Consider the following 23,679-nt stretch of genomic DNA (forward strand, 5'->3'; position numbering starts at 1 on the left):
CCCACCCCCAGACCGGGATACTTCCCACCTCCCCGATCGCGCGAGAGTTGCGCGGCGGTGAGCGGCAGTTCTCGCGAGATCCATCACCATGGTAGCGGCTGCAGCAGTGGCAGCCGGGTGTTGGAGCTGGAGTCCGGGAGGGGGCCGAAATGGGGGCTGGAATCTGCGGGTGGAGGAGGCGGGAGCTACGGAATGGGGGTGAGGCAGTGGGGACAGAGGTGAGAATCCCAAGGCCCAGGGCCGTGCTTGGAATTTAAAGACGGGCCGGGTAGTGGGTACACTGGAGACTGGGGCTCCTTGGAAGTCCGGAAGGAGCAGAGTATGATTGAACAGCCCTTGCTTTGGCCCTTACCCCTTCAGATTTCTGTATTTCTTAACCAGAGGTAGGTGCACGCCCTGAGAGCCCTCGCTGCACCAGTGTTGCTACTCACTACTAGCACTAGGTTACCCCGGGGTCGGAATCAAGAGATTTTTTACATTGGGAAGGAGGAGAGTGATGAATTTAAGAGATTGAAGGAAACAACTGGACGCTGGGCCAGTTGGGAAGCTGGAACTTGAATGACAGTTGAGGCGTCATATTCAGAGATGTGGTTTGAGGAAGTATTTCAGATGAATATGAGTTTTAACATTATAAGGATAGTGAGGGATCCGGCACCCACGTTTCTCTATTCCTGCCCACCCCCACTTTCCTCACACCACTTCTGCACCTGGTCTAGACATGCAAAGCTGCCTTGGGACAGCTACAGCTGTGATACAAGAAGGGTACTAGTAATACTAAAGAACAGAAGAGGAGTTCCCGTCGTGGCGCAGTGGTTAACGAATCCGACTAGGAACCATGAGGTTGCAGGTTCAGTCCCTGCCCTTGCTCAGTGGGCAAGAAATAGCAACAACAACAAAAAACAGAAGAAGGCTTTTTTTGGCGGGTATGGGGTACAGCACGTCCATGATGGGGTACAGCACGTCCATGGCATGCAGAGATTCCTGGCCCAAGACTTGAACCTAGGCCACGGCAGTAATCTGAGCCACAGCAGTGACCACACCAGGGCCTTAACCCCTGGAGCCACCAGGGAACTCCCAGAAGAAGGTTCTTTTTTTTTTTTGCCATTTCTTGGGCCGTTCCTGCGGCATATGGAGGTTCCCAGGCTAGGGGTCTAATCGGAGCTGTAGCCACCGGCCTACGCCAGAGCCACAGCAACGCGGGATCCGAGCCGCGTCTGCAACCTACACCACAGCTCACGGGATCGTTAACCCACTGAGCAAGGGCAGGGACCGAACCCGCAACCTCATGGTTCCTAGTCGGATTCGTTAACCACTGCGCCACGACGGGAACTCCAAGAAGAAGGTTCTTGATGTGCCCTCTGTCCTCATTTACGGCAGTTCAGATCTTTCTCAGCTTACAACGGGGTTGCATCCCAATAAAACCCATCATAGATTGAAAATATCTCTAAGTTGAAAACGAATTTACGCCTAATCTACCAAACATCATAGCAGCCTAGCCTGCCTTAAACATGTTCAGAACACTTACACTAGCCTATAGTTTGGAAGAACAATCTAACACAAAGCCTGTTTTGTAATAAAGTGTTGAATATCTTATGTAATCTGTTGAATACTAAAAGTGAAAAGCAGAATGGTTGTATGGGCACAGAATGGTTGTAAGTGTGTCAGTTCTTTACCCTTGTGACAGCATGGCCAACTGGGAGCTGCAGCTCACTGCCACTGCCCAGCGTCTCAAGAGAATATCCTACCGTATTTTGCTAGCCTGGGAAAAGATCAAAATGCAAGATTTAAATTACGGTTTCTACTCAATGCGTATCACTTTTGCATGATTGTAAAGTAAAAAAATTATAAGTTGAGCCATTGTAAGTTGGGACCATCTGTATATGGGAACACATGGCTCTTCCCTAAAGCTTGAGCCAAAATTGTTGCTTTTCTGGATTTTTTTTTTTGCCTTGTTTCTTGTCTCCTTCCAAGAAGAACTAGACTGGTCGATAGCTAAACTATGTCTACCCTTTGTCCCCATCAATCCCTCGTGTATGCATTCGCCAGTCCCTTCCTCATATCCCACTTTCTTTTCTCTTGTATTTTAACCCGGAGAAGAACACAACCCTAGAATGCGACGCCAAGAAGACCTGAATTTAAAATGCTGAAGGATGAGGCGGACAACAAAGAGCATGTTTGTGACAAAGAGAGCTGTATCTGTCCTGGGCTGTCGCCATTAAGGGCCTTTTCCCTCCTAAGCTCTGTGTTTTAAATGGCAGAAGACTCCTCCAGGGTGATTAGAGACTCCTAGAGTGGGCCCCTTGATACCTCCACATGCTTACTCTTTCCAACCCTTTCTCTAGAATTTTCTAGGCACACCCCACCAGATTATGCCCACACAGTGATCACCAAAATGAATGCTTTGCAACGGCCCTTGCTAGTGTCTCAGCAGTACCAGCATTGCCTTGTGGAACTCCAACAGGACGTGACACCTGTCAGTGTTCCTTCTGAAGACCTCAGATCTTCTCAAGGTTGGGTCCCAAGTGTGACGGAAGGATGGAATGGTAACAGTCGAATATGGTTAGCCGTCAGTACCATGGTATTTGAGTCAGAACTGATGAATGGAACCTGGAGAATCTCGAGGCCCTTCTGTCCCTGATTCTTTTGGAGTCTGGAGAGGAAAGTGTCTGTTGCAGCATTACTGGGTGCTTCCCACGGAGCAAACAGGAGCACAGACAGGAGGGGTGCTTCCCAACTGGCAATGAGCCAGCCACCCTCCAGCTTCCCTGCTACTTGAAAGGCTAAGGGGAGAAGAGCTGGGCCAGAGCTGAAGGAAGCCAAGAAGCCTGACTTACATTTCCTCAGTCTTTCTCCCTCCCTCTGGCTGCCACTGGAGCTCAGTAAAAGCTGAAATTTTAGCCACCCGCTCTGTGGGTTGCACACTCCCACTCCCGTCACTGACCCCAGGCCTGGGCCTGAGCCCAGCGCGTGTGCCGGGAGCAGGGGTGGGGAGGGGGTGTTGGCCTTGCTGACAAAATCCATTTGGAATTTCTCAAGGTTGTGGTTTGGGGCTTAAGTTTGCCACAGAGTGTGTCTGACGAAAGAAGAGAGAAAGCTAGAAAGAGAGAGGGAGCCAGAGAGAGCAGAGAGGAAGGAAATGAGGGGAAAAACTGAGATATTCCTGCTGTGATTTCATTGGGGATTCTCCTACCTCCTCCTGAGTGTGAGAAATTCCCATTCTGGATATTCCTTTTCATTATTCTCTCTCATACCCCATGTCTCCTCTAGCTGTATCCCTCTCTCTCCCACTAGCTTCTACACACACTGGGCTCAGTCAGAGCCTAAGGTCCTGCCTCCATCAAATTGCCAAACCAAGAATTCTCACTGCACAAGTGAGAATTCAGGACATAAAGTTTTGCCATGAAGTACTGCCCTAATCCAATACTCTTTCCTGTCCTTGCTCTCCTGACGCTGCCGTTATTTCACCTGATTTTGAGGGTAATTGGGGTAGCAGATACAGCTACTGCCTAGAAGAGTGAAAAGGAATATTTCTACACCCACACCCACACCAAGGAGATGACCTGATAGGGTCAGCATTTTGCAACTCCATACATATTGTGTTGTTTACAAAGTTCTAAATTTGTGATGCATGTGCCTTTTCTGAATTGAAAAATAATTATTTCTTTTCCAAGATCCTAGGCTAGGAATAGAAAGAAATTGGAGTTGAATAGAGGAAATTCTGTTTTCTCTAGTTATGATTATCTCCTAAAAGATAAATTATTTCACTAAGAGTAAATGCAGGAGAACTCTGAATAAGGACAAAATACATTTGCAAATAATTCAATGGGAGATCATGCTGGTTTTGCTTGTTTTCAGAGCAAAAAGCTCCAGTTTTAGGCACAGGAATTCTTTTTTTTTTTTTTTTTTTTTTGTCTTTTCTAGGGCCGCACCCACGGCGTATGGAGGTTCCCAGGCTAGGGGTCTAATTGGAGCTGTAGCCGCCAGCCTACACCACAGCCATAGCAATGCAGGATCCAAGCCACATCTGCGACCTACACCACAGCTCATGGCAACGCCAGATCTTTAACCCACTGAGCAAGGCCAGGGATCGAACCCGCAACCTCATGGTTCCTAGTCGGATTCGTTAACCACTGCGCCACAGCGGGAACTCCAGGAATTCTTTATATGTGTTTCCCATTATCTTCTATCTATCCCCAACTTCTCTGATTTGAGCCAGAGAGAAAAGCACTTGCTCTTTTGGGTCCAGGTTCAATGTTGAGACCTCTTCAGGACCTGAAAACCACAGACTAGAGATGACCTCATGATGTAGGGCAGGGGTCAAAACAGTCTGGTCTTGCAGTCCATTTTTGTGAATTAAGTTTTATTGGAGACATAGCCATGCCTATTTGTTTATGTATGGTCTACAGCTGCTTTTGATCTGCAGCAGCAGAGTTGAGTAATTATGGCAGAGCTGATTAGTTTCGACAAATCCTGAAAGTCTAATGTATCTGCTGGCAAGTCCTTTACAGAAAAAAAAAAAAAAAGCGAACCTCTGTTTTAGGCAAACTCTGGAAGTGAGGCTCAGAGAGAGTAAGTAGGGCCTTTGCTTACATCTCTAGCTCCTCAACTTAAAGTCCCCTCGCCCCACTCCGATTTTTCACACTCAAAGTTGCCAACTAAGTCAACTGAAGACCATTTCAAATCCTTTGTAGAACCAGGTTCGATGTTCACAAATAAAGTCATTGACTGTGGGAGGCTAGAAGTCACCTGGAAAAGAAGCCAGGACCAGGATTCCAAGTGCAGGCAGGAATATCACCATCTGCATTCACAGGTCCAGTAACTTAATTTATTTTTGTTACAAAACAAGAACTAAGAACAAGTCTCAGTACAATAAATTATCCATCCCCACCCCTCCTGCCGAAGAAAGGAAAAGAGGCTCAGAGACTCTTAGGTACAGCTCTTCCTTTGGAGGGTCCCCTTTAACATCTGAATGGGGGGGTACAGCTTCCCTAAGGGCCTGTACAGGAAACTTTCTGGGTTTTGGAGTGCCCTGCACTCTGTCCCTTCCCTAAGAAAAACCTCTCTGTCTCCCATTGCTCCCACTACTCTGCAGCCCAGGCTGCAGGAGAGGAGTTTGAAGATAGCAAATAGGAGTGAGTAGTCTCTGTCTGGATACAGGTCTTATGGCTCCACATGAAGCCTGGGGGCTATTTTCCTCAAAGGAAAAGAGTGGTCAAACTCTAGGGACCCCCCAGCCAAAAGGAATATGAAGCAGAGTTAAAGGGACTCCAGGGTTGGGTAGAGAGGGGCCTTACGGTTCAGTTCAGCTTAGTCCATTCAGGCGTGTTAAGGAGCAGAAGAGAGTGACAGCTCCCCTCCAGGTCCTCCTTATTGTCAGGGAGAGGACACAGACTCCCCCTGACCCCCACCATCTCCAAAGCTGTTTCCAGGTCAGGTCGACACTTTGAGCTTCCAGAGGCCAAGATTGACCCGTGGACAGAAGTCAGAGCGAAAGGCTGCAAAGGTGCCCCTCCCTTTCCCCAGCCCTACCGCGGGGCTGACCTCACTTACACACGTTGACCCACTCTGTGACCTTGCACTCATCACACAGCACGTAGCAGCACCAGTGGAAGCGGCAATGACAGCGCTCAACTCGTGTCTGCCGCAGCACGTTGTGCCCACGGCCACAGCACAGGCTGCCACAACCATCCAGCAGGCGGCTGGTCTTGTTGCAGGCCCGGCCCCGCGTGCCCGGGGAGCCCACGCTGGGGTCTCGCTCACAGAAGTCGGGAGACTTCTCAAAGTAGACCAGCTCTCCTGAAAGGCGCCGGGGACGAAGGCGGGGTTGGAAGGCTCCGGAGTTACGGTTGTGGGTATCAATGAAGATGGCCCGGCCCAGCCGCTCCCTCAAGGCTGTTCCCACGGCCCGGAACTCCGGGGCTGCCCTCCAGCACGTCTTGAACTGGCAGCTGCCTGACGTGCCATGGCACTTGCATTTCCGCTTCAGATTTTCAGTTACCACCTGGCGCATCAGAGGTGACGGGGAAGGCAGCAAGTGGACCAAGCACGGAGGCACAGGAGAGGGGAGGGAACAGAGAGCACAGAGGGACAAACAGAAGCAAGAATGACAATGGAATATCAGAAGAAAAATGGTACTTCAACGCTGGCTAATAGCCTAACTCCCTCATTTTATGGCTGTAGAACTGAAACCAGAGCAGAGGGTAATTTGCCCATCTTCAACCACTAGCTGGTGACAGAGACAGCTGGTAACTAGCAGGCCACAGGACTCAACTCTAGTTGTCCTGACTCCCAGTCCAGTGCTCTTTCCAGAAGGAGCACTGCTAAACTGAGAAGCCTAGCCCGGAGCACCCCTAAGTTCTATAGGGAAGGCAGCTACTATAATAGCTACTACCATGGAGTTCCCTGGTGGCTCAGTGGGTTAAGGATCTGGCATTGTCGCTTCCATGACGCAGGGCCGATAGGGAACTTCCGCATGCCTCAGTTGCAGCCAAAAAAAGAAAAAAAAAAAAAGAGCTGCCATGTAGGAGTTCCTTTCCTGGCTCAGCAGTTAACGAACCCAACTAGGATCCATGAGGATGCGAGTTCAATCCTTGGCCTCCCTCAGTGGGTTAAAGATTGGGTGTTGCCATGAGCTGTGGTGTAGGTCACAGACGTGGCTCGGATCCCGAGTTGCTATGGCTGTGGCGTAGGCCAGCGGCTACAGCTCCAATTCCACCCCTAGCCTGGGAACCTCCACATGCCGCAGGTACACCCCTTAAAAATAAAAAAATAAATTAAACGGAAAAAAAAAAGCTGCCACGTAATGAAAACCTGCCAAGGACTAGGCACTATGCCGGGTGCGCTATTTGCTGGCACACCCTTTTTATTTATGTATTATTTATTTATTTATGATAAGTAGATTTACTGAGAGATTGACAAATTGTGGGCCGTCTCAGAAGACCTAGCTCATTCTTAATGACATTGTAAAGTAGGTATCATTAAACTCTTTTCACAGATGCAAAACTGAGGTTAAGTGACTTGCTCTGCTCCAGGCCACCGAGCTGGTGGTGAGTGACAATCACCCACCCCATCTCATCCTTTTACTCTGCTGTGCTTCCCCAAATCTGGCCAGGTCTCAAAAGCTAGGGGGACCCAGGACAAGTCACACACACATACCTGACGCCCCACCCTGTTGTTGTGGATTCGCATTCGTGCCTGGATGTCCCGGGGAGCTTCCCTGGAATCCAAGAAATCCCGAGAGAACTTCTCTCCAAAGTCCATGTCATGGTTACAGCCACCCCATTCCCACGTGTCCTGGGGGCCGGGGCCGGGGCTGGGGCTTGAGCCAGGGCCTGGGCTGGGCAGGGAGTGGGGAAAACTCTTGCCTCGGGACAGTGCCTGCAGCTGTAGCAGTTTGGCCCTCAGCCGATCCTGCTCACCACTGCCCTTCCAGCCGCAGCCGCAGCTCACCAGCTTGCCCAGGCTGCAGGCAGTGGCTACCGCGTGCATGACCCCAGCAGCCAGCATGGAGAAGGAAAAAGCGCTCTCTCGGAAACCTGGGGATGAAAAGGAGGTGATGGTAGGGGGAACGCCCTGGAGCCTGGACAGTAAGGAAGTCAAAGGAATTATACAGCCACCCTCCAATTCCAGAAATGCCTGACTCCCGACCCTGCTGAGTACTTCAGGAGCAAGTTAAAGGAGAAGGAAGGGAACCAAATGCACAGAGCCTCAGTTTCCTCATCTAGGAAGGGAGCGATGGGCTGAGATGATCCCTCTTTAAGTCTGGGATTTCCAGATGTAGATAAAAGAGCTAGTCTAGAGGAAAAGACCCCTGGGGTTGGGAGATGACTAAGAGAGAGAGTCCCTGAGGTCTTTGAAGATGTGTTCACTGAGTTCTACATCTGAAAGCTTTAGAAATCCCCCAGCTCTGCAGGTGGGGTGGAAGCAGAGGCCTTTGGTTTTGCGTTTTGTCTTGTTCTGTTTTGTTGTAATTCAAGATTATTTTAATCAGTCTTTTAACCCACCTACCCAACATCCCCAAAGCACTGGAGCTGTGCTTCCTCTTTCCAGTTTCTGGTTTTATATTTGCCCGTTACGACTGCCCTTCAAGTTTATCCTAACCTGCTATTACTCTACAAAACGCTGGGAGGGAGAGAGAGGTGCGGGTGATTCTCCCTAAGGCCCTCTTAAAATGTTGGCTTCTTTGTTTTGCTTTGGGGGTCACAGAGGCTCAGGATGACAAGTCTTTCCCAGGCTTAGATAGTCATGCTTCTCATTTGGGCATCAAAGCCTTCCCCTACACCAGGCCCTCTGGAGAAGGGGGGCGGTGTCGCTCACTTCCTTTTAGGCAGGGGCTTTCTGGAGCCCTGAGAGGACGAGAGACAGCACCTCCTGAGGGGCCAGGCCTCTCCCATCCCAGGATGCAGGGCTCCTGGCCCAGCCTCCTGATCCCCCAACCCCAGCCCTCCAGGGGTGAAGCTGTTTGCACAAGTCTTGGGAATTCCCCCGCAGATGGCAGCTGCCTATTAACCCCGTAGTCCCCAAAGTATTGCCCCCACCTTTGAGCTGAGCCTGAGATGGGTGTTTATGCCTCTTGGGAGTAAACACAGGCATGGCCTACCAAGAGACAGAGACGCCTCCTAGACCCGGCCCCCAGACAAGCCTCCCCTCCCGGATCCGCAGTGACCTGTTCTCCACCCTTCCAGCCCTTCCTCACCTGCTCAGGTGAGAGCCACCTGGGGCCCCCACAGCACAGAGGAGGGGGATGCTCCCCGGCTTCAAAGCCATCAGGGTCTTTGTTCCCAGCTTCTGCTCCTGGGAACCCCAGTAATTAGGCGAGTAGGTTTCACCCTTAAACGGTTGGGGGCGTCACCCCACCCCCGCTGAGGCTCTGGGGACACCAGCCTGGGCTTGTTCCTTGGAGAGGGAGGGGCAGAAAATTGGGGGAGGGAAGGGGGGCATCTGAAGCTTCCAGGGCTGGGGGCATCTCTTGCTCACAGGTGTAGCCCAGATCGAGCCGAGCCGGGCTGAGGCAGGAAAGGGGGGGCCCTGGGGTAGGGGAGCGGGGACTCGGCTGCCTTGCCGGCAGCGCGCAGGTGGAAGGCAGAAGCGCTGGGCCCCAGACGGGCGGCCAGACCCAGCCCCGCGCGGCTGCGGGGGGAATTCCCGGAGATGCCCCTCCCGGAGTTGCGAGCTCGTCCCTCCCCGCCTCCGCTCGCCTCGGCCTGCCCCCCGCCCCCCAGCCCCGGCGGCGGCGCGGACCCGCCCGCTCAGGCTCACCGCGCTTGAGGATGGCGCTGTGGTGCGGCAGGCGGCCGCCGCCCTCGAGCGCGGAGCAGTTCCAGCGCTGGTCGCGCAGCTGGTGCTGACACTCGTGGACGGCGATGTGCAGGCCCTGAAGCGCAGACGCCGTCACGTCGGGGCTGCGCAGGCACAGGCCTAACTGCCGCTTGCTCAGGCCCGACAGCGTCAAGCAGACGGTGTTGGCGGTCAGCGGCGGCTCGCCGGGCAGCTTCAGGCCCAGAATCTCATTGCTTAGGGCCCTGGGGACGGACGGAGAAGTCATTTCAGGGTCTGGGGTCCAGGCCTCGCGCCCTCTCTGACTCCTCCCGCCCCGACTCTAGCTCTGGGCTTCCTCTCGTGGGCCGGGACACGTGGAACTGCTCACCGACTGCACAACGCCAGGAACAGGAGACCCGCGAGGCCCGAGGGCGGAGGCCGCGGCCCGGGCTCCTTCCGCATGTCGAATCCCGGGCCCGAAGGCCCCGGTTGGGCAGATCGATCAGGGCCTGCGGAACAGGAAGACAAGGAGGGCTCCGGAATAGGGTGGCTTGCATGGGTAACTGAAGGATGCCCAACTTCGGGCTCCTCACTCACCAGGGCCACCCCACCGACCCTTCTCATCCCCACCCCAAGCAAAACAATAAGGATCACCTCTTGATTCCAGAGCACCTGGGCCCTGGAGGAAGAGTCCCGGCCCAGAAGCTGGGACTTATGCCAGTGCCCTGGAGCCTGACCCAGCCAGACACAATGCCAGGCACAGACGCACACTCACCTGCAAAGAGATGCATAGACTCATCAACAGCTCTCCATTACCTTGCCCACCATTCCCTTTCCAAGGGTCCCAAGACTGGCCTCCCCCCGGCCCAACACAGCTTCACGAGAACATGGGGCTAAGGGGCAGCATTGGGAGGGGGTCCAGCACCCATAGCAGGTAGGGTGGGGGAGGGTTGCCTCCAGCTGCCCTCCAGGGCCAGCGGCTTCTCTGAAAAGGGAGGAGGCATGGGGTCCCCACCCTGCTCTGCCCTCTTCCATCCCAGCAGGAAGTGAGGGGAAGCTCCAGGTGTGACAAAGACAGGAAGGGGAGCTGGCTCCCTCCTGAAAGGGACTGTGGCACAAGATGAGTCCCTTTCTTGTCCGCTACCTTTCCTAACTACGTGTCTCCCTCCTCCTAGCATAGCCCATCTGGTCCCCACCAGGTTCCCAGTCTCAGTCCCCAGTCCTTTGCTCTCAGTTCAGGGCCCTCCAAATCTGGGGCCACTCCTTTATTTGCTGTGTCCTTCTCTCTGGCAATATCCCTGGTTCTCTCTGCATCTCCGTGCCCCTGTGGGCGGATGCGTGTCTATCTGTCTGACTACCAGTGTGCCTGTCTCGTCCCCGTGCAGCGCCTCCCTGCCTTCCTTGCTCTCCCGGTTCCGATTACCTCCAGCTGCTCTGGCGCGGACTCCGCCACCGGCGCGGTTGGGTCGCCTGGGATCAGGCTGTTCAAACAGTGGGGAGACTGCGTCGGGTTCTGCCCCCTCGGCAGAGCCGCATTCTTCCAGGGCAGGGCCACTCCTCTTCGCCGCTTCCCCAGCGCCGCCGCGGCCGCCGGGAGGAAGGGAGGGAGGAAGGGATGGAGTGATCGAGAAAGCTAGCGAGCGGGCAGGCAAAGAACCGGGGGCTCCGGCTCTACCCGTGCCGAGCTCACCGGCGGCTCTGCCGCGGCTGACAGAGCTGCGGCCCCTCCCCGAGCCCGGGGCATCCCCACCCCCTCGCCTCGCACTTCCCCCCTCCTTGACCCGGGGAGCCCAGCCGCTCCCCCTCCCAGCGTACACACACACCCTCTCCCCCGACGCCTGGGTTCAGGCTTGGCCCCACTCAAGGGGGAGGTGGCCGGCGTTCCACTCACCTGCTCTGGGGTCCCCAAGGCTGCAAGGAGGGTGCAGTGACCCAGACTGGGGAGCCAGGACCCTGGTCCCAAGTGGTCATTTCTCCTGGCTGCAGTTTCCCCACTGATAGCTGGATGGCTGGAAGGTGCCTTCGACAAGATGAAGATGGAGCTGAGAACGGACTTCCGATGCTGGACAGTCAGGCGTAGAGAGCCCTCCGGGAGAGCGCACTGCAGGGCAATGGGAGCCGGCAGGAGTAGCGCCCTTCTGGGTGGCTTGGCTTCCGCCCACTTCCGAACTCTACGCCTGCCTCTTGGGAGGGGTCAGCTCTGGTCTCAGAGTTTGGCCCTGGCAGAAGCTCGGGTAGCCCCAGGGATTTTCAGCCTGCCCTTACGCTTCCCTTGGCTTACAGGCATCCTTGCCAGCAGAGGTCTCCTGCCCTTCCGAGGATCCCGGGTCTGCACTCTGGGTGGCCCATATTGTGGCTCCTGACTCGAAGACTTGCTTCACCTGGAATGAGGAGGGCCTTGGGCACCCGAACTGAGCCCAGCCGCAGGACAGCCCGGGAAAGAGGCTGATCTTGAGTTGTGCAGACAGAGGCAAACCACCTTAGGGAGCTCCAGTGGCAGCGAAGGGGTTAGGCGCCACTGCACTCCTGCCTGACTCACCCTCCCAGCTCTAACCACTGTGGGCTATTTTTGCCAGAGAGGGGCCCCAGGCTTCCCAGCCGCCCCCCCCCCCGCCCCTGCCAGACCACAACCCAAGGCACGACTGGCCCCGCGCGCCCAAGGCTGGCACGTTGACTCAGAGACAGGCCCCCCAGGGAAGCAGAGCCACGGCGCTGAAACCCACAGCCACAGTCATCTCTTCCTTGGTAATGGCCATGCAGCTCTGCTGGGCAGCCGGCCTCCCGCGTGTGTGGCTGCAGGTCCTGCCCCGTGCTGCAGGGGGCACTGCAGTCTAGAGGGCAAAGCCATCTGAGAGAGATTAGTAACTTTCATCTGTTTATTTGAAAGGGATATTTATCCATCGCCTTTATGTGCCAGGCCTCAAGCAGGCTGGGGAGGTGATAGGGCCATGGCTCCTGACACTGGACAGCTTCCCCACATCTAGGGGAGAGAGGAGTGGAAGAAGGAATCCTAAAGCTCCTGTCCTTCCTTCCTGTTTTGGGACCCAGAACCAGACCAAGTGTGGCTTTTGAGGCCACCAGGATCTGCACCCAATCTCAGAAGCTTTTGTCCTGACACCTGGATTCAGAGATTCTCACCAGTGTCCTTGTCCTTCTCCCTGCATATCAGCCTGGGACTTTTCATAGGTCCCTGGAGGAGGGGGACGAGGTTTCCTAGGCCCCTCTTCTCCCACGGGGCCCTCTTGGACATGTGTACTTCCTCATGTGTCTTCGAGGTCTCCCTCAGGTTTCAGATTGTTCCTTCTGATTCTACCCTTGTCAGGCTGCAATATAGTCAGGTGTCAAGGAAGGGCCAGGGTCAGAACTACTATCACCACAGATTCCAACTTCCTAGTGACCCCAGAGCTCTCCAACCTGGCCCGACCCAAACCCAAGGGCCCCATACCCCTGTTCCCTCTCCCTGAAGAAGCCCGACTCTGAGACAGGAGGCCACAGGCAGGCAGACTGGGTGGCCTGAGCTGGCCCCCAGTGCCCTCAGCCCGACCGGCTGGACTTGAGCGCTGACCCACAGGCGGCTGGAGGGTGGTGGGGCAGGCGGGGCCTGGAGAGGGCTGCGGGTACACACCCATTGCCTAATACCCCAAGCACGCGGCCAGCTCCAGGAAAGGGGAGGGGCGGGAACCAGAGAGACCTTGACAAGGGTTGGGGCTGTGACAGCAGGGGGAAAGTGAGGGGCTGTCATTACTTCAGGGAGGGGATGGGAGCAAGCTGGTTCCCCTTCCCCCTCGACGGGAAGAGTAGGGGCTACCTTCCCATGATGAGGATGCAGGGTGTAGGGAGAGCAATCTGAGAGGAACACTGGGGCCCCATAGGGTGGGGGTCAAAGAAAAGAGTGGGGGCCCCTGGAGATTGGGGGATCAAGCAACTGAGGCGGAGGCTAAAGCTGAGTGCAGCCTCGAGAACCTCCTCCCCCTCCTCCCCCTGTGTTTGCCTTGGCCCGGGGTCCCGGGTGACTCATCTATTGCTGAGCCGCTGATAGGGGCGGCCAGGCCCGGGGAACCCAAATTATAGGCCCTGGAGGGATGGATGCGCCCGCGGCGGCGGTGAGCTCAGCTGCCGCTGCCCACCCTCCGCCTCTCACGCCTTCTGCTGCAGCACCACAGGCCACCACCCGGAGGCACCAAAGAGCTCGCGGCCCGACTCCGATGCTCTCAGGAACCCCCCCACATTCAGCAGTTGGCCCCAACAAATCTGTGGGATTATCCACAGCAGAACTTTGCGCCTTTCTCTACCAGAGGCTGACGCCGTCCCAGCCTAAGGAGGCAGTGCCACCTGCTGGTGCTTCAAAGGAAGGTAGGCTACTCGGCCCACAGACTCTCAGCCCCGGTTCCCCTGACTCCTCCGCAGACCCCATCAAGGTAAAGCCTCTTTCCCCTCTGACAGCTCTCTCTCCTATTCCTATTTCAAGGGGGGTGGTTTGCTACTGATTTTCTACTTTAATCCTTTAAAGTTATCCATGGTCAAAAGTGATAGAAAAATCAAACAGGGTAAAGAGAGCTAGGTGGTGAACTTCCATTTTCCATAGGGGGAGGAAAAGGGATGTGAAGGAGCAAACCCATGGAGATAGCCAAGGAAGGGCATTCCAGAAGATGGAAAAGCAGGTGCAAAGATCCTGAGACAGACACTCGGTACACTCAAGGAGTTAGCAAGGAGGCCAGTGTGGCTGGAGCGAGGGACCCAAGGGGGAGAGAGTGGCAGGCAACAGAGGTCACAGGGGGAGCAGGGTCAGATTATATAGGGCCTTGTAGGCAACATCTTCATTTTGCATGAGACAGGGAATCACTGGAAAATTCTGAGAAGAAAATAAAACGATCTGACTTTGTTTTAGAAAGAATGGCCTCTGTGTGGAAAACAGACTGCAGGAGGGCAAGGATGCAGGCAGGGAGAGCCGTTAGGAGGCTACTGCAGTAGTAGGGGAGAGAGGTGATGGTGACTCTGACCAGGGTTGTACAAGTGGAATGGTAAGAAGGGATCAGATTCTACGTATATTTTGAAAACATAAGGGCAGGATTTTCAAAACTGACATAGCATAGGCGTTCCCATTGTGGCTCAGCAGGTTATGAACCCAACTAGTGTCCATCAGCATGTAGCTTCGATCCATAGCCTTGCTCAGTGGGTTAAGGATCCAGCATTGCCATGAGCTGTGGTGTACATCACAGATGCAGCTTGGATCTGATGTGGCTGTGGCTGTGGTGGAGGCCAGCAGCTGCAGCTCCGATTTGACCCCTCGCCTGGGAGCTTCCATATGCCACAGGCGAGGACCTAAAAAAGAAAAAAAAAATTGACATGGAGTAAAAGAAAACAGATGAGTCAAGGATGGCTCTAAGATTCTTGTCCTAAGCAAATGAAAGGATGGAATTGCCATTTACCGAGATGGAGATGACTGGAAAAAAAGATCAAGTGCAAGGGAAGAATGAGGAGCTCGGTTTTGGACATGGTACACTTTGAGATGTTTATTCAAGTATTAGATGTGCAAGTCCAGGGTTCAGGGCCAGAGAAAGGGTTAGAGAGCATGAGACCAGATAGTTCACCAAAGGAATGAATGTAGACTGTGAAGAAGCCCTGGACTGAACTGGGGTGCACGCCAATGAGTCATGTCGAAATTGTGTACAAAGGTGGAGCCAGATAAAGACACTGAGGAGGTGAGCAGCAAGGGAGGTAGGAATGGCGTTCCAGAAATCCAGTGAGAACACTCCAAGGAGGGCATGTTCAACTTTGTCTGCTGTTCCTAAAACGTTTGTTAGAATGAGAACTGAGATTTGACTGCAGAGTGAAAGAGAGGTCATGGATGACTGTGATAAGGAGATGTAGTAGCTTTAAAGTTGTAATGAGGGCGGTGGAAAGAGAATAAAGAAACAAAACTGGCACTGGTGATAATTCTAACCCTTTTGAATTCGCAGTAAAAAGACAGAAGAGAAATGGGGCAATCTTGCCTGATAATATGAATTCAAAGAGAGTTTTGGGGGGGTTTCGATGGGAGACATTCCAGCAGATTTGCATGCGGAGGGGAATGGTCCAGTACAGGGGTAAACTGATGATGCAGGAAAGAAAGAGAGAACAACTGACTGATACAGTGACGATTTGATCCGGATAGACATTTGGGCCGAGTCACACAGACTGCGACCAGTCCTAGAGCCCTCCCACTCCTCCACACTATTCCCGGTGGGTGGAATGGTGGAACAAAGGAAACTGAATCCTTCTTTCCTCTCTTCCTACCTCTGCTTGTCACCAGTGGCCACAGGCAGTACTGCCCTGACTTACTGCCCAACTCGCTCTGCCATGGGATTTTATCAACACATCAAACCAAAAGATGTGACCGAGGGCCACAGTGGGAAGAAACTCCTAAGGGACAAAGGACAAACTGTCCATGGTATACTGTCTGTTTGCTTGAGTCATCCATACTGGGTGGCCTCTGCAGAGACTGCTGGCTTTTGGCCATGTGGAGGATGCTGGGCCAGTATACCTTGTCCCTCAGGGTCAACTCCCTGGAGGAGGCGCCAGGTACACTGGATGGGGCAAAGGCTCTGGGAAAGATATTCCCTCAAAAATAACCTCCATCAGGCTTCATTTGGGTTAATATGCATCTCATTTAAAATTCAAGTGCCTCAGGAAGATTAATGAAAGTTATCAGGCATTTATTCCTTAGAGAGATTTCCTTGCATTGGAGGGGAGGTCACTTCTGGGACTGGAACTCTTTAGGATCTGGCCTGGGTACATTACTCAGTCAAAAAGCATCCTAGGGAGTTCCCTGGTGGTCTAGCGGTTGGAACTCGGTGCTTTCACCGCCATGGCCCAGGTTCGACCCCTGGTCTGGGAACTGAGATTCCCACATCAAGGCCACAGCCAAAAAAAAACCCCCAAAAAGCAAAACAAACAAACCAAAGCAAAACAAAACCACATCCTAAAGGCAGGAGAGAGGATTGAAAAAGGAGGCAGGGAGATCCTAAAGACCATTATCAATTTCAGGCGGCGCCCTCAGCCTCCTACTGCTGCACACTTAAAAGCAGCAAGTAAGACAGAAAGAGCATGGGCTTTGAGTCAGAACAGTCTGGGTTTTAACCTGACTCCACCATTTATTCACTTATTAGCTGTGTGGCCCTTGGACAACCATCTAATCCAGTTTTTCCTCTGTAACATGGAGAAGGGGGTGAGATGTAAAGGAGAGCATCCTCCTTCTAGGGTCTACCTGCTTATGATGGTGGGACAGGATAACCAGGCTGGCAGTGCCCCCTATGCCCCACAAAGGGAACAGCAGCCACTTCTTCAAAAGGAGGCCAAGGTGGCCTTGAAGCTGGGAACAGAAAGGTGTACAGAGGGCGAGATGCTCACAGGTGATCTAGGTATCTCAGCCTGGTGGCAGTGAAGAGAGCCAGAGTCTGGGGGGAGAAGACAGAAACTTGGCAGGAAAATTGAAAAAGCAGCAGTCACTCGGAGGTACAAGGTCTCCATTCTGGGTTCAGTTTAGCCTGCAGCCCTGCTCTTCCCAGCCCGTCCATATGCACACCTGACTTCTCCTCCACTGTCCTTCATCTCTGAGCCCAGTCCTCAGAGACTCCCCCACTCCAGGCCTCATCCATCTAGGGACCACCTTGGCTACAGGCTTAGCCCCCCTCCAGCAGTGACACACACAGGTTGACACACACCACAGGATGACACACCATAGGATGACACAAGATACACAGGGTGACAGTGACACGCATATACATATTTAATCTCCCACTTACCCACCCATCCACTCATCTCCACACACAATTCCAGACCTTCTGACCTGAGCTAAAGTCCAAGATTCTTGGGAAAGGTTCCTAACACCCTTCCTCAGAATGGGGAGTTTTTGTACATGAAGACACACACGATTGTGTGCCCTCAGAACACACTCAAGCACATTCTCACACGCACTCACATGTGCACTGCTCACTTACACGCACACACACACAGACAGCCCCTTGTGCACTCCTTCTGGCCCATAAGCAGAAACTGCAGCTGCCTCAGGTCTCTCTCCAAGGTCGGGCTCTGTTTGGTCGGTTCCCCCCCCACCCCCGCAACCCACCCCTGGGGTTTCCCTGACCGCAGCCCCACCCCCACCCCCAGTCTCCCCCTTTTCCTTCCCTGTCCAGCCGTCGAGGTTCCTGGGCGGGGAGGCTCCTGTGCCCCAGAACCACAGCTTTCCTTCTTCCACTCACAATGGGGAGAGAAGGGACGCCGGCGGGGCCCGGGGTGACGTCGAGGACACAGCCCCGCGGCCGGGCAGCGAAGCGGGTGGTAGTTTGTACCCGCAGCACATTGTCGCCGCGCCCCCTGGCGGACGCTGGTCCCCGACGGGCTCCAGACGCGGAGATGAGTGAGGCAGGCGCGCGCGTGGGAGGGCGTCCCAAGGGGAGGGGTCGGCGGCCAGTGCAGGCCCGGAGGCGGGAGCCACTGGGCAGGGGGCGGGGGTGAGCCCCGACGGCCAGCCCTTCAGCTCTCGGCTCAGACGGGCGGGAGCCACGGCCCCGCTCGCTGCCCATTGTCTGCGCCCCTGACCGGTGCGCCCTGGTGCCACAGTGCGGCCCGGCGGGGCAGCCTCCTATCGTCACTCCAGCCAGAGCCGCAACTATAAGAGGCGGTGCCGCTCGCCGTGGCTGCCTCAGCCCACCAGCTGGGACCGCGAGCCATGCAGCCCGTCGCCCGCCCCCAGGGCTGTTAGAGCCAGACTGCGAACTCTCGCCACTGCCACCACCGCCGCGTCCTGTCCCACCGCCACGGGCAGCAGCCAAAGCCGCCCCAACTGCAGCACAGAGCGGGCAAGGCCGGGCAGGCCATGGGGCACTGGGCGCTGCTGCCTGGCTGGGTTTCTGCTACGCTGTTGCTGGCGCTGGCCGCTCTGCCTGCAGCCCTGGCCGCCAACAGCAGTGGCCGATGGTGGTAAGTGAGCTGGTGCGGGGTCGCCACTTGTCTCGGGGCACAGAGCCAGGGGCCAGCCCCATTCAGCTCCCACGCTCTGGGATCCGTCCGCAGACAGGCTCCCTCCAGCGCTCCGACTTCCCTTGAAGACACCGAGGGGCGCTCTGGAGCGCAGCTGCTCCAGAGAACCCAGCTCTGCCTAAATGGGGTGAATGGTTCGCCCGGTAGCACACGGTATTCCAGGCAGGGAGCCCACCCCCATCTAGCACCGCCCTTCTTCTATGAGCCCAAAACCAAGCCTCACGGCGGTGGTCACACCACAGGTTTCCCAGCCTTGGGAAGAGAAGGGGCAGGCATGCGCTCAGAAATGAGCCAAGAGGGTGGAACTCCCAGGCATTTCACGCCTTGGGTGGGCATGGACAGCAGGCCAGGATTTACTCTGCCAGGCTGCCCAGAAGCAGGCTCTGAGAGCCAAGGTGAACATCTAGTCTCCCGGTTCCCCTGTTCCTCCTCTGTCCAGCCCCCAGGGAGCAGGGCGCCAAGCAGCCCTAAGACTCCTGGGAGCACCAGTCTGGGCGCCCAGTCCCTTCAAACTAGTGAGCCGGGGAGTGCAGAGTCATTACCTTAGTATTGATCTTCCACCGCTCTCGTCGGCAAATAGCCCCAGGAAGAGGACAGAGTAGGCGTGACCTTTCTGGTTAGGGTGCAGGTTCCCCTTCCAGAGCTTGCGCTCCTATCATGCATCTCACCAGGGGCATCGTGAACGTAGCCTCCTCAACGAACCTACTAACCGATTCCAAGAGTCTGCAACTGGTACTCGAGCCCAGCCTGCAGCTGCTGAGCCGCAAACAGCGGCGGCTGATCCGCCAGAACCCGGGGATCCTGCACAGTGTGAGCGGTGGGCTGCAGAGCGCTGTGCGAGAGTGCAAGTGGCAGTTCCGGAACCGCCGCTGGAACTGTCCCACGGCTTCAGGGCCCCACCTCTTCGGCAAGATCGTCAACCGAGGTGGGTACCCAGGAAGGCAACGCTTCCGGGACCAGAGGAACGCGGGGTCACCCCCAGGGCATGGGCGGGCAAGTGCAGGGAAGATGTCCGGGGAGCCTGCAGGGTCATAAGATCAGCCCTCCAAGAGCTTCATGACAACGCTAGCTCTGGGCCAAGGCTCCTTCTACCGGGCGCTTCCAAGCCGTGCACCGCGGGCACGAAGCTTAACTTTTCTAAGCCACTGCCCCAGAAAAACGGAGTTCTGAGTCGTGGACTCCGCTAGCCACCGCTTTCCCCCAGCCCCTCTCAAAGGCGCCTGGGAAGCTGCTCTCTGCGGACGTGGGTCTTGCCTCCAGCCTAGCTTGCATCGCTGACGTGGGCCGAAAGTTTGGGTTGCGGAGAAGTCTTGGCGGTGCAGAACTCTTTCGCTCCCCTCTTTTTGTTTTTTCCTCTGGACCTGCCCCATTTCCACCAAGGAGCCAAAATGCGCCCTGAGTCTCAGTAATGCGGGAATTACCAGCGTGGACGTGGTTGCGTGCTCACGCACGTGCTTTCTCTGTGAGACCAGTTTACCCCACAGCTCAGGCGTCGGGCTCTCAGGACCCTAAGGAGTCCAGGGCGTGGGACTCAAGGGTCCCAAGCCCTCCAGTCAAGGTGCGGACTCTACCCTGCGTGTCCCCTTGCTGATCCCGCTCCCTTCCCCAACAGGCTGTCGAGAAACAGCATTTATCTTCGCCATCACCTCGGCCGGGGTCACCCATTCGGTGGCGCGCTCCTGCTCCGAGGGCTCCATCGAGTCCTGCACATGCGACTATAGGCGGCGCGGCCCTGGGGGCCCCGACTGGCACTGGGGGGGCTGCAGTGACAACATCGACTTCGGCCGCCTCTTTGGCCGGGAGTTTGTGGATTCCGGGGAGAAGGGGCGGGACCTGCGCTTCCTCATGAACCTTCACAACAACGAGGCAGGCCGCACGGTGAGCGGGATTCAGGGTCTGTCTCCGCATCCGCAGCGGAGAGGCAGGGATCTTGGAGTCCCTGCACAGAGGCTAACCTCGAACTTGGGAAGTTACGGTGGGTGATACGGCCAGGACTGAGGGTAAGGAAGCAGACGAGGGCACGGTGGGGGCGGAGCGGGGAGTAGAAGCAGAGGCTTGGAAGGACGCCAGAGAATGGAAGCGACAGTGACTGACAGCGAAGAGGTTGGGAGTCACGCAACCCTTTGACTGTACTGCTTACAGCTCCTCCATTGTACAGGCTCCTCCACCGTACAGGAGGCAGAGCAGATTCTCCGGGTGGAGCAGAATTGGGCCTGATGTCCAAATCTCTGTGGGACGTTTCCCCGCTTCCCTTGCTCTGAGCTCGGCTAGGCCTGGGCCTTTGCTGAGGTCCCGGCGATGTCCGGGAGGGGGCGGTATCCGGGAAGGTGGTTCTGGCTCTGACGGTGCCCCCAAGATACCCTTTCTTCCCGTTTTTTCCTCCAGACCGTGTTCTCCGAGATGCGCCAGGAGTGCAAGTGCCACGGCATGTCCGGTTCGTGCACTGTGCGCACGTGCTGGATGCGGCTGCCCACGCTGCGCGCCGTCGGCGACGTGCTGCGCGACCGCTTTGACGGTGCCTCGCGCGTCCTCTACGGCAACCGCGGCAGCAACCGCGCCTCGCGAGCGGAACTGCTGCGCCTTGAGCCCGAGGACCCAGCGCACAAGCCCCCCTCCCCCCACGACCTTGTCTACTTCGAGAAATCGCCCAACTTCTGCACATACAGCGGGCGCCTGGGTACAGCGGGCACGGCGGGGCGCGCCTGCAACAGCTCGTCGCCCGCGCTGGACGGCTGCGAGCTGCTCTGCTGTGGCCGGGGCCACCGCACGCGCACGCAGCGCGTCACCGAGCGCTGCAACTGCACCTTCCACTGGTGCTGCCACGTCAGCTGCCGCAACTGCACGCACACGCGCGTACTGCACGAGTGCCTGTGAGGCGCTGCGCGGACTCGCCTTAGGAGCATTCTCCTCAAGCCCACCCCCAAACAGGTTCGCTGGCACGTAAGACCTGGATCCGCGCCCACCCAGTCGCTCCAGCCACACTCCGCGATTCCTACGTATCCGATCATTTCTCTCCCACCTCCTCCTACCTAGGGACTCCTGAAACCACTTGCCTGGGGCGGCATGAACCCTCTAGCCATCCTGATTGACATGCCCCCGGACCTACCTCCCTCCCTCTCCGCGGGAGACCCCTCGTTGCACTGCCCCCCCTACTTGGCCAGGAGGTGAGAGAAGGATTCGTCCCCTCCCCCACCAGAGTCAGCTCCTGACGTGTGGCTCTGACTCCTCCAACGCGCCTCCTCCCTGCCTCTCCCTCTCCTTTACCGCCTGTTTTCTTGTGGTCCCCACATGCCCGTCCCATTCTCCTGCCAAGGGTGCAGACCCTAAACACACACCTGGGCATCAGGACCTTTCTCCTCCCCACCTACAGCTGAATGGGGAGGTGCCAGGGCGAAAGAGCAGCTGTGGTGATGTGGAAAATGAGGTTGGGGGACCCAGCAGAAACATCCCCATTCTCCCAGCCTCTGTCGCGGAGCCACTGAACAGCTGCGAGCCTTGCCTCCCTCAGCCACCTCCTACCCCTTCCTGTCCTGCCTCCTCATCAGTGTGTAAATAATTTGCACTGAAACGTGGATACAAAGCCACGAGTTTGGTTGTTGTAAATAAAACTATTTATTGTGCTGGGTTCCAGCCTGGTTTGCAGAGACCACTCCCGCCCCAACACAGTCCCTCTCCATTCTTCTCTCCTTTCGCCTCCAGCCTTTTCTGACCCCTCCCAATTTCTCCCCAATATCTCAAAGATGCCTTTGCCTACCGGAATCAGTATTTCCTTCCACTGTAGCTATTAGTGGCTTCTCGCCCCCACCAATATAGTATCTTCCTCTGCAGAATAAAATCTCTATTTTTATCAGTGACTTGGTGGCTTTTCCTTGAATCCAGAACACACTATTGCTTACCTACTTGAAACAAATAGGATACAGAGTCCCTGGAAGAGGACTCCGAGAGTCTGTCCCATGGATGAGCCTAATGATGCCACTGGGGATCCAGGTCATTAGAAGAACTCGGTCAGGAGCCAAAAGACCCCTCGAGGTTCTCCTTCCTATTTGAACACCCACTGGTTGTGTGAGATCGGGCAGGTCCATAACTGCCTTAGTTTCTTCCCTTGCTAAGTGGGAATTCAATAAATAAGCAAACCTGGAGCCTGCCTTTCCTATGTAGAAGAGTTGTTGTGAAAATTGCTGCAACTGAGTGATAGCTATGATGGTGGTCTGAAAAGAAACCAAAGAAGAAGGAGAAACCCAAACAGAAAGGATGCTGCGGTTCCTGGGGTGGAGTTTTCGGTCCCTAAAGCCTCTCTGGGCCAGCCGTAGTCAGGGTGCTGGGCAATGGGGAAGCCGCTCCCTTCCCCAAGACAAGGCTATGCCTTATTAGGACCCCAGCTTCCAAAGCTTGGGCTCAGTGGGATCCAGGTAACAGTTAGTGGGCTCTATTCCTGGACCCCAGTTAATGGGGGAGAAGAAAGGAGCAGAAGCATTCGAATCCAAATAGAGGCTGGACTTAAACCCATGTAACCAAAAGGAAACCCAGGTGTGGTCCATAACTAAGTCTTTAAGTTAGCCATTCCCACACAGAGCCAGAGCGAGGATTCTGCTATACTCACAACACCGATACGATGATACCTCTGTGTTCACAGGGGAGAACTAATCCTGCCGACAGCCCTAAACCAACCTACTTCTAACTCTAATCCTCTCCCTCGGTCTAGGTCTAACCTTAGCTTTCACCTAACTTCAGACAAACCCTAACCCCTTGCTAAGCTCTCATGCCTGTCCCTAATCCTAACACTCTCCCCGAGGGAGGTCCCAAAGGGCAGGGGGAGCTAGGAAGCACCTCCCCACCCCTGCCCCAGGGCAACAACTGACCCCAGCCTGCAGGAGAAGCTCCCCCTCTCCCCAAGACCATTTTGCTGTTGTTGCAGCCTCCCACTTCTCCCCGGATGCGTGAACTCTGACCCCCGTTGGCCTTTGGGAAATGTGTGGGGGTAGGGGAGTGGAGCCAGGAGCAGCTGAACTCTGCAGCAACATCCCTTTCCCTGTCTCTCCACCCAACAAGCTAGCACCAGCTCAGCTCTGATGGGCAGCTGAGGGGGAGGAAGAGAAATCTTATTGATCTTGGGTAGAAGGCCCTGGGTTTCTGGCAAAGAACGCCCTTGCAAAGAAGGTCCAGTCTATAAACTAACGAGTTATTAGATTCCCCCAGCTCCCACTGCAAGAAGTTAATGGGCCACCAGAGGCAGGAGACAGAGCTTGGGCCTCTGCTGTAAAATACCCAGTTTCTGGGAGAAGCAGGAGGGTGGGGAGTCAAAGGGTTGGAAGCTATACCCAACCATTCTCACCTAAATGTCCCCAACCACTCTCACCTAACTGTCCCCGACCACTCTCGCCTAACTCCTAACTCTAAGAA

General features: G+C 55.4%; 2 protein-coding genes across 7 annotated transcripts; one reads left to right on the forward strand and one right to left on the reverse strand.

Annotated features, from left to right (window-relative positions):
• Positions 1-4,803: 4,803 nt before the first annotated feature.
• On the reverse strand, positions 4,804-19,021 carry WNT10B (Wnt family member 10B). Of its 6 annotated transcripts, XM_047786511.1 has the most exons (9): positions 10,682-10,993; positions 9,913-10,033; positions 9,647-9,767; positions 9,259-9,521; positions 8,696-8,793; positions 8,538-8,595; positions 7,365-7,535; positions 7,156-7,216; positions 5,881-6,001 (listed from the first exon to the last, which is right to left on the reverse strand). In XM_047786511.1, exons 3-9 carry the CDS (start codon positions 9,718-9,720, stop codon positions 5,995-5,997), a joined length of 732 nt encoding a protein of 243 aa, XP_047642467.1. In that variant the 5' UTR covers positions 9,721-9,767; positions 9,913-10,033; positions 10,682-10,993; the 3' UTR covers positions 5,881-5,994. The 6 variants fall into 6 exon arrangements, with proteins under 6 accessions (XP_047642462.1, XP_047642466.1, XP_047642463.1 ...); XM_047786506.1 differs by having other exon boundaries at positions 4,804-6,001; positions 7,156-7,535; XM_047786510.1 differs by lacking the exons at positions 8,538-8,595; positions 8,696-8,793; positions 9,913-10,033 and adding exons at positions 11,540-11,639; positions 18,822-19,021 and having other exon boundaries at positions 4,804-6,001; positions 7,156-7,535; positions 10,682-11,359.
• WNT1 (Wnt family member 1) lies at positions 17,787-22,133 on the forward strand. The gene is made up of 4 exons (XM_047786512.1): positions 17,787-18,219; positions 18,951-19,204; positions 19,892-20,157; positions 20,665-22,133. The coding sequence occupies exons 1-4, from the start codon at positions 18,116-18,118 to the stop codon at positions 21,151-21,153; spliced, it is 1,113 nt and encodes a 370-aa protein (XP_047642468.1). The 5' UTR covers positions 17,787-18,115; the 3' UTR covers positions 21,154-22,133.
• The last annotated feature ends 1,546 nt before the right edge of the window (positions 22,134-23,679 follow it).

The sequence above is a fragment of the Phacochoerus africanus genome, chromosome 7, assembly GCF_016906955.1.
Source record: "Phacochoerus africanus isolate WHEZ1 chromosome 7, ROS_Pafr_v1, whole genome shotgun sequence".
In the NCBI taxonomy this organism is placed as follows: domain Eukaryota; kingdom Metazoa; phylum Chordata; class Mammalia; order Artiodactyla; family Suidae; genus Phacochoerus; species Phacochoerus africanus.

Bases quoted from the DNA above. Each gene is read 5' to 3' on its own strand.
- WNT10B (XM_047786507.1), bottom strand. From the start codon at position 9,720: ATGCGGAAGGAGCCCGGGCCGCGGCCTCCGCCCTCGGGCCTCGCGGGT. The intron at 8,794-9,258 runs GTGAGCCTGAGC...TGGGGTTCCCAG, and splicing joins CAGCGCCATCCTCAAGCGCG to GAGCAGAAGCTGGGAACAAA. The intron at 8,596-8,695 runs GTGAGGAAGGGC...GTCTCTTGGTAG, and splicing joins GGTGGCTCTCACCTGAGCAG to GCCATGCCTGTGTTTACTCC.
- WNT1 (XM_047786512.1), top strand. From the start codon at position 18,116: ATGGGGCACTGGGCGCTGCTGCCTGGCTGGGTTTCTGCTACGCTGTTG. The intron at 18,220-18,950 runs GTAAGTGAGCTG...GCATCTCACCAG, and splicing joins AACAGCAGTGGCCGATGGTG to GGGCATCGTGAACGTAGCCT. The intron at 19,205-19,891 runs GTGGGTACCCAG...CTTCCCCAACAG, and splicing joins CGGCAAGATCGTCAACCGAG to GCTGTCGAGAAACAGCATTT.